Raw genomic sequence first — 13,302 nt, 5'->3', positions numbered from 1 at the left:
TTTGCAGACTGAGGAGTGTGTACTGCACTGAGGGGCTGCTCTCCAGTGTACTCTGTACCTATTGACATGCTAATGATGCTGACCCAGAACAATGGATGACCTCATTCTCTTCCCATTGTCTTTCCAATACGGAAGCGTCACTATAGGTCATCGGGATTATGATGCAATCCTTCAAGTGACCCTCTATAATGTACCTGTCAGAGTGCGTTTCTGTGCCCACGCATGTGTGCACAAGTGCGCGCGTGTGTGTGTGTGTGTGTGCACGTGTCAAGCAGACATGCACATATGTTCATTTTAGATCAAATTAATCTCAGATCTAAATCTGTCTCCTCACAGATTAGATTGAACATACTTCTTTTCTGCAGTGATTTTGGGGGGGTTTATTTACTTTGCCAGACAGAGAGCGACTTTGCCTTTTTATTTCCCCTTCATTTTGTCATCAAAAATCCATTTAAACTTTTAAAAATAAAATGCTGTTTACATGTCCATTTAGGACTATTTAAATGTTAATGCTAAGTACATAAACATTTTTATCCCAAAATTCAACTTCGGTTGGATAAAAGCAGTCTTTGAGCATTTTATCCAGAGTTATTCACACTCCACAGAGAGGGTGTACCTCGGGCACATTAGCTTTGCAGAAACAACAGAGACGACAGAAAGTTGTCTTATGGTGCTTTTTTCAGAGAGGCTTCTCTGCCTGTAATGTTGAGATAAGCCACTGTTCAGCCTCTCAGAGGAGAGATTTTAGTGTTTTGTTTAAAAGCATAAATGCATGTATTCGATTTACTTTGCTGTAAATAGGTTTTTGTAAACGTTTCTTGATTGACATATAATGAATTTGTATGTAAACAAGAACTGTACAGCAATAATTATATTCTGGTTTTTTTTTTCTTCTTCTTTTCAGGAACATTAAACCAAAATAACTGGGCTAAAAAGTACCCATCATGCAACAGTGCCAAACAGTCACCCATTGACATTGAGGAGGACTTCACCCAGGTCAAAGTTGAGTTTCAGCAGCTCAGGTTCGAGGGCTGGGACCAGGAGACTGTGGACACCACCACCATCAGGAATGATGGGAAAACAGGTGCGCCCACAATAGTAATTTTTCATTCTCACAACATTTTTGTAACCTTATCCTATGAGTGTGTGTGCCTGTGATATTATGATGCATCACTGTGTTTGTTTCCTTGAGGTTCCTCTGTTCACTTGCTCCATGTAGTAGACAAAGTGAGAGCCCCTCTGTAGGAGTGTAGCAGCTCTAAGCCACCATGGCTTTCGGTCTCTGATGATAATTAATATCAGGTATAAACTGTAATAAAAACATGATATGGTGTTCTGTCTATTTCAGTTGCGGTTGACCTGAACGGCGAGTTCTATGTGAGTGGCGGGGCGCTCAGGTCAAAGGTCAGGGTGGGTAGGATCACCTTTCACTGGGGCAGGTGCAACGCTTCGTCGGATGGCTCCGAGCACAGCCTCAATGGCCTCAAATTTCCCCTGGAGGTACAGCACAGCGCACCACCGCCCAGAGCACCGGATCAACACAGCACAGAGCACAGAGCAGCACAGTACACTACATTTACATTTAGTGGCTTGGTAGAGACTCTTATCCTGCTCAGATTACATAGGTTACAGTTCTTACATGTTATCAATTTATACAGCTGGATATTTAGTGAGGCAATTCTTGGTTATGTAGCTTATGTAACCAAGGGTATAAGCAGCAGTGCCCCAGCATGGGACTGAACCAGCAACACTGCTCTATACCACCACACCACACTGCTGCACACAGTACAGATCTGCAGGCTAACCCAGTACAGAGCAGCGCAGAGAACAGCACAGTCTACAGCACAGAGCACACAACGGCACTGTGTGGAGCAGCGTTTCCCAAACCTCTCCTGGAGGACCCCTTGTCCTGCGTGTTTTGGATCTCTCCCTGCTCCAGCACAGCTGATTTAAATGATCAGTTTGTTATTAAGCTGCTTCAGGAGTTCATAATGCGCTGATCATTTGAATCAGCTGTGTTGGAGCAGGGAGAGATCTAAAACACGCAGGACAAGGGGTCGTCCAGGAGAGGTGTGGGAAACGCTGGTGTAGAGGGACAAAGCACAGTGGTCTGCAAGGGGAATCACAGTTCACAATCATTTCCACAACACAGTGTATGATTCTGTGTAGAAGACAGGCACCACGGCACACTGTGTAATGTGTGCAGAACGGCCACAGTACATTGTGAAAACAGAACACAGCATTCATCACCACTGCAGCAAAGTGTATAATTATGAAGACAGAATGGTGTCGAAAGACCCCTTTAAATGGTCATTGCGGTACAGTTAATAACGATCCAGCTGGAAAATACACTAATATGTTATTTGAGAGGGACACAGTCCAGGTAGATATTCACACCACACAGAAGAAGGTACTGTTTAACTGCTGGAGTGGAGAGTTATAAGTGGAGATGTGTGTCTGGGCTGGTGTGTGAGGTCTTCTCCTCTCTCTCATGCAGATGCAGATTTTCTGCTATGAGGCTCAGAGGTTTGAAACCATCGACGAGGCTCTGAAAGAGGGGGGAAGGATAACCGCCCTGTCGGTCCTGTTCCAGGTGAGTTTGAGTCATTCTGTGTGCATGGGAAGTTTCCTGTCTTTAATCTTTATGCACCAGGAGTGCCGTGCAAGTGCTGTTCAGCATTGCTAACGTTGTACGTACAGACTAATTCACGGGTAAAGATAAGCTGTATGGAATGTTTTTATTATTCTAATGTTACTGTTTCCATTTTTGACTGGTTGAGTTGTTGATATCAGTGCCAAAAGTACACTTGTAGAAATGTTAAGATGTAATGTAGGTCAGTGAAGTGTGTATGTGTGTGTGTGTGTGTGAGTGAGTGTGTGAGAGAGAGAGAGAGAGAGTGAGAGTGTGTATTGGCACTGAGTTGAGATAGATGCCTGGCTTTTTGGCAGTAGAGAAACGTGGGCAATGCTTCTTGTAGAATGAGAAGATTACAGCCTGGCAAATGGAGTTTCAGTTCATGGATATTAAAGACAGCAGATACAGTGGTGCAGTCTGTGTTGGCGGCTGCTGATTGGAAGAATATGGAGGGGTGGAATTTGGGGGTGGGGGGTGACCCTAGCTTGGTCTCAGTCTGCTGCCCAAGTGGAACGCGGGGGGACGCGGTGGTGTCTTTATTTACCCATCAGGCTTTGCAGGGATTACACGGGAGTCAGACGTGGCTGACAGTATGACAGATCAGCAGTAACACAGGAAAAAACACGCCTCTCCACATAATGTCTTTGTCATTCCTCAATGATCAGGAAATGGCAGTGGCTGTGTGTTCATTAAAACTGAGCAGTGCAAATCTACACCAGTAAACAGACATGCTGTCTCGCATATTTTGTTTAAATGGATCATATTTAGCTAGGAAATATAAATAATAAATTGTTGAAGTGGTCTCTGCTTGGCAGTCACTGTTATACATATGGATTGTGGGTAACAACGCTGCGATGAAGTGAAATTGATCATTTAGCAGACACTCTTACATAGGTTGCGGTTTTGTCCATTTATACAGCTGGATATTTACTGAAGCAATTGTGGGTTGAGTACCTTGCTCAAGGTTACAACAGTGCACTATACTACACTAAGACACCAGTGCACTGTGCGGTTCTGTTCATCCAGTGTAACGGAGTATTAATTGGTAAAGCTCTGTTCATCTCATATGCAGGCCAGTGCTGAAGACAACGAGAACTACAGGTCCATTATTGACGGAGTAAATTCTGTGAGCCGATTTGGTACGTATTTGCACTTTGATGCATGTCTGCATGTCTTACCGACACTTGGGACTGTTTCCTTACTAATTATGCACAGTTTATCTCGCAGTCATCGTTAAACTTGTCTAATTGAGACGTCAGTGCGTCTTTGTGAATGGGCCCCAGGGAAAGCGATTAGGAGGGTGTGCATATCATGTCAGCGGCTCTTACAAGACAGATTTTTAAACGCTCAAATGCTTTTCCTGCTTTTATTTTCCCATGAAACCACTCTCAGTGTCTTTCAAGGTCTTTATGGTAACAAGCAATCTGTCAACAATAACATATTTGTTTTGAGTGCATGTTTGAGTGGAGCGACTCACTCAAGTGCCTTTATGCATCTGCTGCCATACTGCTGGTGCTTTAATAATGTAAGTTCTTTAATAATGCACAGTCTCCCACAGTCCACCTATGACATACATACACATACACTACATCAAATGTGGGACAAATACTGAATATTAGAAATATTAAGGTGTGTTAGCTGGAAATTATTGTTGTACACCCTCTACTTCTACAACTAGTACAAATCATCATCATCATCATCATATTCAGTATAAGGGAGTAGTAGTGTTGTTGTATTGTAGTGATGTAACAGATATGATGGTGATGGTGCTGATAATAACAATAATGTTCCTTGTTTCCAGGTAAAAGCAGCAATGTGAAGCCCTTCTCCTTGCTGGGTCTCCTCCCAAACTCAACAGAGAAATATTTCGTCTACAATGGCTCCCTGACCACGCCGCCATGCTCAGAGACTGTGGAGTGGGTGGTGTTTAAGAGCACTGCGCTCATCTCTGAGTCTCAGGTGAGTGTGTGTGTACGGGCTGTGCATTTTTGTGCACACATGCATACGTGTGTGTATGTGTGTGTGTATGTGTGTGCATGCGCACGTGTGTGAGTAAGTGTTTGTGTGCACATGTCCCAATCTAGGAATTTGTTTATTCTAATCAGAGTCATTCAGGTCAGATACCCTGGGGGCTGAATGGCGAACACACACACAGCTCTTTCAGGTAGTGAAATGCTGTCACTGTACCTGCCATTCCCCCTGCCCTCTCGGCTGCAGCTCTTCCCAGGATAGGATAATTTTATGCTTATAATTTAAGAGGGAATTTTTCATCAGTTGTTTGAATTTAATGCTTTTGATCAATCTTTTATAGGGGTTTACAGAATAAGCGATCTCTCTGTAACATGACTCCTCAGAGACATGTAGTCTAAATTGCACAGTTTGAATGGCAATAAGAAAAAAATGACAGTTGCAGCCACGGGCCATTGTACTTTCGGCAGTGCAGATTTATGGGTGCAATTATGGAGAGTGTAGGGTGTAACAATAGTGTGCATTTCACAGAGCTGCTGCCACCTGTTATGAAAAAGAAAGAAAAATGGATTTATGTGTACATGTGCAGGGCGGTGTGACTGAGGCCAGAGCCAATGGCCAGAGTTAACCCCAGTATGTAACCCCAGTATGTAACCCCAGTATTCCTTCTTGGAGAATGTGTCACAGAAGAGCAGAGAAGGTGCAGGATTCAGGATTGCCTTCCAGGATTGCCTTCCAGACACATTGTAAGCAATCAAGTCCACTTGAGTCAGCCAACCCGAGGCTTGTCTCAGCGTATGCCTACTCACCTGAGTGTGCCTACCTGGCAGTTATTATGGTCTGTAATCAGATGGCGAACACTGTAACATGGAGTAGAACTGCTGAACTACTGAAACTCTGCTTTAGTGAGATCTATGCCAGTCACAGCCATGTGTGTCTTTGTCGTGTGAGAGATGGCTGTTCCATTTGTCTGTGACGGAGCTGTTTGAGTTTGAGGGGAGAGCAGGATGCTGGGAAAGAGAGGTCAGGCCATAGCGTTTTCCTCGCTCATGCGATCCATCTCCTACCTCCCTACCAAAAGCTTTCAGCGCACATCTTGGCCTCCGGAAAGCAGCCCGAAATAGAGCTCTGAGAGAGAGAGAGCGCTCGTGACTCCCTTTAAAGTCTGTGTGGAGAACGAGAACGAGTGGAAACGAGCTGCATCAATATTTCACTGCGCGGGCAGGTCGAGATCTCAGGGGGACCGAGCACGCCATGGGGGCAGAGGGGGAACACAAACTCACTCTTTTCAAACTCTGTTTTACCTCTCTCAACGTGTTTAACGTTCCTGTCCACTGTCTTTTGTCAATAGACTGCTGTATTTTAACAGCCTAAGGGCTTGTTCTGTGAGAGCATCCCTGCTTTTCGTACTTCCAATCACTTTAGAGTTTCTGGATGTTAAAAGTGTCATCAATTTAATGTCCATCAAGGCAAACAAGCTGAAACTCCACTAGGCGTGTGCCGGTGCCTGATAACATAGCATATCGCTTATTCATTGATGCATTTAATCTATGAGAGCTATGAAATGTGGGCTCATTTGTCCTGGTACGGTTTTCATAAAGTTTCATCATTAATGTTTAATCGCTGTTCAATGTTTAATGTTTAACCACTAAACATTAATCAAGTTGGGGATACGCAGGAAAAGCTGTGATAACCCTCAGATTTTTTAAATGAGGTTTTTAAATCTGAAAAGCCAATTGAATTTTCTGAAGTACCTCTCTTAGTTAAGTCTGTATTTCTCTCTTAGTTCAGTCCTGAATGTCATATACTCTGAGATGTCAGAATGGGATTATAGCTAAGAAACATGCAAACTGAGGTCATTGTAGTTTTACTTTGCCACACAGAGGTGTGATCTCCAAGCTGTGATTTACTGAACTTTAGGGAAATCTTAAATCTGGCAACTGGCATTCAGCAAGCTGCGCAAAGGATTAAGTGTGAAATCATGGATCAGTCTGCCCCCTCCCTGAAACACCAACAAACACAGCATGGTTCCTCTGACATGAATAATGTGATGAATTATTATTCCCTGGTTTAACCACTGCGCTTGTGTGTGACCTGTGTTTCTGGAGGTGTTCTACAGGAAGTGAATTCATGAGGCGGTTAATATCTCGTATGTTTTGGCTAGAGGTGTTTTGAGAGATGATCTTTGTGAGTTTGTGTGTAAGGGTTGGGATGTTTAATCAGCTTTTATGTGAGGTAATGACTTCATCAAGTATGAGGTTATGATATGATGATAACGTGTGTGTGCGTGTGCGTGTGCGTGTGCGCGTGCGCGTGCATGTGTGTGTGTGTGTGTGTGTTTTCTCCAGCTGGAGGTCTTCTGTGAGGTGATGACCATGCAGCAGGCTGGGTTTGTGATGCTGATGGATTACCTGCAGAATAACTACAGAGGGCAGCAGGAGCAGTTCATGGGCCAGGTCTTCTCCTCCTACACAGGAACAGAGGAAGTGCTCTCCCCTGGTATGAATACTCTGCTACATACGCACATCTTACCATTCACTATGCTAACTCCACAACTTACCCTGCACTATACCCACCATTTCACTCACATTACTGACATGTTACACATTTTGCCCGGTATCAGAAGCCTATTTCTTATTTATCAGACAGGAGAGTGCACTGCGCTGTGTTAGGCTGACTCTGTGATGATCTGCCTCCAGCCTTTCGTTCTGAGGCTGTTAAGAAGCCATGAGGAAAAAAACACGCACACATCATTAGCAACATGTTGCTGCCCTATTTAAGGCTATTTATGCTGTGGGCCATTCCGGCTCAACCGGCGGAGTGGTTTCCGTAAAGGTCAGCAGTGTTTTCGCACACCGGGCCACGCAGTGGGGAATTGCACACTGTGTTACAGCGCACCATGGCACCATGCGGCCCTCCAATCAATCACCCCCGTGACTTCAAGTGTCTGCGGTGATGCTGTGAAAAAGATGCATTCACAATTTGACAAAGAGCAAAAATCATGCAAACGTATGCATATGAATATTGGTAAAATACAGTTCAGAAATCACACACACATACGTATCTGTGTCTTGATGAGATACATAAATTGCTCACACACACACACACACACACACACACACATACACATGCACACATACACATTTTGGTGATGCTCTGTAATGTAGCATTATCTTGATCAGGTTTAATACTTGACATGCACATCTTGTAATGGTACGGTTATTCTCTCTCACACACACATATATATATGCTTCTAGTTTTGAACAGTGAATGCATTTTTCCTATTTTCCTCTTTTTTTTCTATTTTATGTTGCTAGGTAACCCTTCTCTGAAGCTGGACTTGCTTTTACCCGAGCCGACTCTTTCATTTTCTTTTTGAAATGGAGATTCTGTCAATTAAATCACAAGATGCTATGCTAATAGCATATTAAGCTACACAGATTCTCCAACAGCAATTAAAATTATGCAAGAAGAATCACAAAGATCTAAATGAGTTCAGATAGCATATGCTCAGTGTTGGTGTTTAAGGTTCATTTCTTTTGCAGTCAGAAAAAGGGTCCCTATGTGAAATGCTTTGTTGTGCCCCCTTGTGGTGAAAATTGATAAAGCACTTTGGGTTGTTGACTGGTCTAACTTCCTATCCTCCTCCTCTAAAAACTGACTTGCTGTTTTACTGGCAATATTGCAATGTTGTATATGTAGCTCAACACCATTGACAAAGTTGCATTTAAAACTCACGTCCCCTGCAGTTTCTCCCTGACGCTTGCGGCCTTGGATTCCGATGTGTTAGCCCATTCTGTGATGCTTTTAGCAGCCGGAGGTGCTGCAGTCTCTGAGGGCCACCCAAGAGGCCTTTCTGATGCGGTGTATTGTGTGGTATGTTTTCATGAATGGCACTGTTGTGGTCGGTGAAAATTTAATGTTATTTTTTTGATATCACCACACAGTTTGCAGCTCAGAGCCAGAGAACGTCCAGGCAGACCCTCAGAACTACACCAGCATGCTGGTGACGTGGGATCGGCCGCGGGTGGTGTATGATATCGCCATCGAGAGGTACTCTGTCACCTACCAGCGGCTGCAGGGGAAGGATCCACCCAAACTCGAGTATCTGACAGATGGAGACCAGGATGTGGTAATGTTCTTATACCTTGTCCGTTCCTCTGTCAGTGGTAATGTCCTTACATGCTGTCTGCCAGTGGTAATGTCCTTACATGCTGTCTGTCAGTGGAAATGTCAATCTGTTGAAGATAAGGCCAGTGTAAATGAACTTGATTCCCTGTTTGTAGATAAACCTGATCTTTAAGGCCACCATGAGCTGTCTGAATAAGGACCAGTACTTTTCCTTTCAATCATTGTTTAAACTTATATCTGATTGGAGCTTGAACTTAATTTCTGGAAGAATAATGGATGAGTATTTGAAGTGAATCTCAGTTAAAGGATTTAGCTGCTAACATCAAGCACAAAGCGACTGCTTTATGATTACCATTCACCCATAGATGCCACAGCACGTATGTGCTAGGTCAGGGTAAGCAACATAACTTGATGATTTAATTGATTGATTGGATGATTTATTGGTTTATTGATCACCCCAGGGGGCCATCATTCAGGACCTACTGGCCAACAGCAGCTACGTGGTCCAGGTCGTCGCCGTGTGCGCTAACGGTCTCTATGGACGCTCAAGTGACCAGGTGATCGTGGACATGCCCCTGGACGACCCTGGTAAGACCAACACTGCCCTCTGACACCTGCTACTTTCTGCAGTTCACGTACCCCGCACCTCACTGCATTCAAAACGATGCTGTCATGCAGAGTAGTATAATCTTTTGCAAACCAGTTCCTGCATCTCATAGGTATACCTAAAAACCTGCGCAGGCAATGTCCTTGAGCAGAATGTGTTTTCCAGGGAAGCATGCAGTCTCTCAGCCTGCTTCAGTAGCAGTGTTGGCTGGCTGTACAGCTGAAGGCAAGTAGCTACACCAATTGCAAAAATTTCCCTTTTTGCTACCATAACACATGTTTGAATGCGGTATAATTTTATGCAGTCTAGTGAAATATTTATTTAATCTGTTGAATGCAGTGTAAATATAATAGTAAGACATTAAGCAAGGATTTTGTTGCTGTGATGACCGGCACTGATGCTTTCAATTGGCGTATGCAGTTGGTGGAACAAACCGAGGGTTAGCATGATGCAATGTTACAACGATTCTGCTAAAGACTCATACAGAGTCTGTTTACCTCTGTGGACTATGGTGCAGAATCTAGTCCCCAGATGTGTTTCCTCTGACAAGGACTGCGGCTGGTTTTTAGGTAGACCTTACATGCTCCTCGAATCTCCCTCAAAGGTATAGGGGCTGTCTGTCATTCTCTTTGCATGTTTACAAGCCCTGTTCACATGTATATGAGAAAACATGAAGGCATCCCGTGTGCTGTCAGTCTCTTGTAGCTCTTGTTATTTTGAATTTTTTTTCCTGTTCATCTGGAGTCAAACCTGTTTTCTGTGTCCCTGATTTGTCTAGGTTCTGTCAGTGAGGGAAATGTGTTGTTTAGGTGCTGTGAGGTCAAATGTAACTCCAGGTTTACTGTGTAAAAAAATGATTAAACATCTTCCTTTTTAAAAATTGCCTCTCACAGTGAGAATGTGCCTGATTGCATGTATTTTGTGTGAAAATGATGTGAAATATGTATGTCATGACTGTATCAATAATAAACTAATCCACATTCCTGATAACAACCCTTGGTACAGTATCTCAAGTCCATTTAAGACTTTGAAAACCATTGTTGACTGTGGCATCTGCGCAGATGGTGACCCCAGCTAGCGCATAACATTCTCCCAACATTCTGTAACATTACCCCAATATGTCATTGGGGACTGTGTGTTGATTTAAGAACCCTTGTCAGACCTGGGTGAATCTGATCTGAACTTCATAAGACCGTGGGAATCTTAACACCATTCTGTGTAGCATTTTCCCATTCGACAGGTAAGAGACGTCATCATCATAATCATCCTAAAGCTCCTCATGTGTGTGTTTGTCTTTGTCAGGGGCAATCCAGGTGCATTGTGGGTCTCTCACCTTCATTGTGTGATACAACTGTATGAGATGACCCAGAATGACTTCTGATTCTGACTGAATGACTTGCAGCTTCTGGGTCATACTGCTCTGTGTTATAGTGTCTTGTATGTGGTGACCTGGAAGTACTCTCCTCTGTGATGCGGTGTTTTCAAACAGTCCTTGATGACCTGGATGTACTTGGTGTGCTGCGTGATTATGACCTTCAAGGACCCATGGGTGGTGTGGTGAATCTTCCCCCTCTTTCTCCTCTGATGTTTGAACCCACAGTAAACGATTCTGGGAGATTCCTCCATCAGTCTAGCTCAGCTTGCTCATAAGGAGCGTAGCAGGAGTCCTTCTGTTGCTTATCACATGTCATTCAGGAAAGCGGCTGAAATTAGCATTTCAAATTGCAAGAAATGTGCAAAAAACATGCAAGCAAAACACTTGCAACTCACTTGGCATGTGCAAGTTGGACATTGCCTTCCAACCCCAAATGGTTAAGTAATGCTATCTGTGGATGTCAAGCTTCAGATGAAAGAGGTCCTGTTAAATTTGTCTTTTGAAGACCAGTCTGGAGTTAATTATGATTTTAAAATCAATTCCGTCAACTGCCAGCCTTGTGTTTTGGACTGCAGTCAAAATGAATATATGCAGATGGTACACAGAGTGGTTTTCACGTTGATGTTTTTAAATGTATTTGTATGTGCAGTCTTTCTCTATGGCTGTAATGTTTTCTTCTGCAAGTATAAACTACATACGCACTTGTTATTAATGAAAGTGGAATAACATACATCAGATCGTTTTAATTAAAAGACGTTTCCCAGAAGTACCATCAGAGCTTCATTTAACATTTGCTCTGCTGTCTCAGATCTGACATCTTGAGAACCAGTTTTGGTTTCTGAGATGATCTGAGCATGTTCAGTGACCCTGCTGACATCAATTAAAATTACAATTCTTGTGTTTTGACTTTGGAATAAGGAATTTTGGTAGTTATTTATCCATGTCCTTTTTTCCTATTTCAGAAACAGATTCCGTCCCTTTTTCAGACCGTACTGAAACCGAAGATGACTGGAAGGTAAATAGATTGTGAATTGATTGTCGTATTGTATTTTATTGTAAAATTTGTAAATACCTCAGAGATTCAAAAACAGCGCTGAGGACCTGTCAGATTGGTTGGTATTCCGTTCTGGAGGTATTGCTCTAATAGAGATCATATGCTTTTAGTACCATTTCTGGATGGTTAATTTTTTTACAGAATATTGTTAAGTATTTTTTTGTCATGTGTACTGTGGTTCCCCGTAGAACTGTTGACTCTGTGTCTCTCAGGAGGATTATGACCCAAACCTATCAAAGGGCAGAGGGGATCCAAACCAGTGGAAAATGACCGAACCCTCTACCAGAACCTTTATCACCGAATCCTCCATTCCAGTCACCCCAGAGACAGATGGATCTGGCTTCCTGCTTCCTGACACCAGAACCACTATGGGCCCATTCCTGTTCTGGTCCAAAGACCACATGGGACAGCCTGCAAAAAGGCCTGGCACCAGTCAGACCTCTCTCACCAGCCCAAGGGCTCACTCTGGTGACAGTAGTACAATCAGCAAAGCTGGCACGGCGACTACAGCCGTATCACTCCCTGATGAAGGGGCCCTTGGTAATGTCACTCCTCCTGTTAAAAGTTTCGAGGACCCTGCAGGGGACAGCCGGGTGGCTCCCCCAACTGTAGCCGAAGACAGAGTGACAGAGGCCACCCCCTACCCCGAAACCCCCGTCACTGCGACCCCTGTCCCCTCCCTGTGGGAGACCCCACAGCGCCCCACCAGCCCCGGCCCCAGCACCCGACGCACCTCCACCTCCACTGTCAAGGACATGCTGTCCTACACCACCCAGCCTTTGTTCAACGGTGAGCCCTGCCCTCTCCCCTAGACCCCCCCCCCCTCCCCAAATATGGAACTGTCAGACGCCCCACCCCTCTGCTCCCGTACCCACTCTTGTCCTGCTCCATTATAGTTGGGTCATCCCAGACCCTCCCCACTCTGCCCCCTTCTGGCCAATCTGAGGAATCAGCTACTGATGGATGATCTATATCAGCGTTTCTCAAACCTCTCCTGGAGTACCCCCTGCCCTGCATGTTTTAGATCTCTCCCTGCTCCAACACAGCTTATTCAAATGATCCACTCGTTATGAACTCCTGAAGCTGCTTAATAACAAACTGATCATTTGAATCAGCTGTGTTGGAGCAGGGAGAGATCTAAAACATGCAGGGCAGGGGGTACTCCAGGAGAGGTTTGAGAAACGCTGATCTATATCATAGATGATCTATGATCTATAAACTGGCACACCTAATTACAGAAAAGAATCAATAACAGGTTCAAAACAGTTAACAAGGAGCAATGTGAAGGTAAGTTTTTACTCGGCCTGATTTCAGACTCAGGAGCATCTGCTGCCTCAGGGAATATTCACACTGAATTTGGACAGAGCCTTGAAACAGCTTGTGCATGAAGGCAATAATAGTACCCAGAACTTTACCACAATGCCAGTTTGCTGCGATTCCCTGGTGCCACCAGCACTGAGGCCAAACCACAGTTCTGGTGATGGGCACAACTTCCTAACCACCCTGGCCACACCCCTCCGGCCACACCCCTC

At 44.2% G+C, this 13,302-nt stretch overlaps 1 protein-coding gene across 3 annotated transcripts in view; it reads left to right on the top strand.

Annotated features, from left to right (window-relative positions):
* The window catches only part of LOC118771957 (receptor-type tyrosine-protein phosphatase zeta-like), a 41,932-nt gene that overhangs the window by 17,672 nt on the left and 10,958 nt on the right, over positions 1-13,302 (top strand). For 2 of the 3 annotated variants that reach the window (XM_036520151.1, XM_036520150.1), the window contains exons 3-12: positions 905-1,084; positions 1,349-1,500; positions 2,498-2,593; positions 3,708-3,774; positions 4,437-4,594; positions 6,952-7,102; positions 8,551-8,735; positions 9,196-9,322; positions 11,679-11,731; positions 11,983-12,559. In XM_036520151.1, the coding sequence (XP_036376044.1) occupies positions 905-1,084; positions 1,349-1,500; positions 2,498-2,593; positions 3,708-3,774; positions 4,437-4,594; positions 6,952-7,102; positions 8,551-8,735; positions 9,196-9,322; positions 11,679-11,731; positions 11,983-12,559 (1,746 nt within the window). The remainder of the gene's footprint in view (positions 1-904; positions 1,085-1,348; positions 1,501-2,497; positions 2,594-3,707; positions 3,775-4,436; positions 4,595-6,951; positions 7,103-8,550; positions 8,736-9,195; positions 9,323-11,678; positions 11,732-11,982; positions 12,560-13,302) is intronic. The other variant, XM_036520152.1, reaches the window with a different exon arrangement.

The sequence above is a fragment of the Megalops cyprinoides genome, chromosome 25 (assembly GCF_013368585.1).
Source record: "Megalops cyprinoides isolate fMegCyp1 chromosome 25, fMegCyp1.pri, whole genome shotgun sequence".
In the NCBI taxonomy this organism is placed as follows: domain Eukaryota; kingdom Metazoa; phylum Chordata; class Actinopteri; order Elopiformes; family Megalopidae; genus Megalops; species Megalops cyprinoides.
This window is presented reverse-complemented; position numbering and strand designations above follow the sequence as displayed.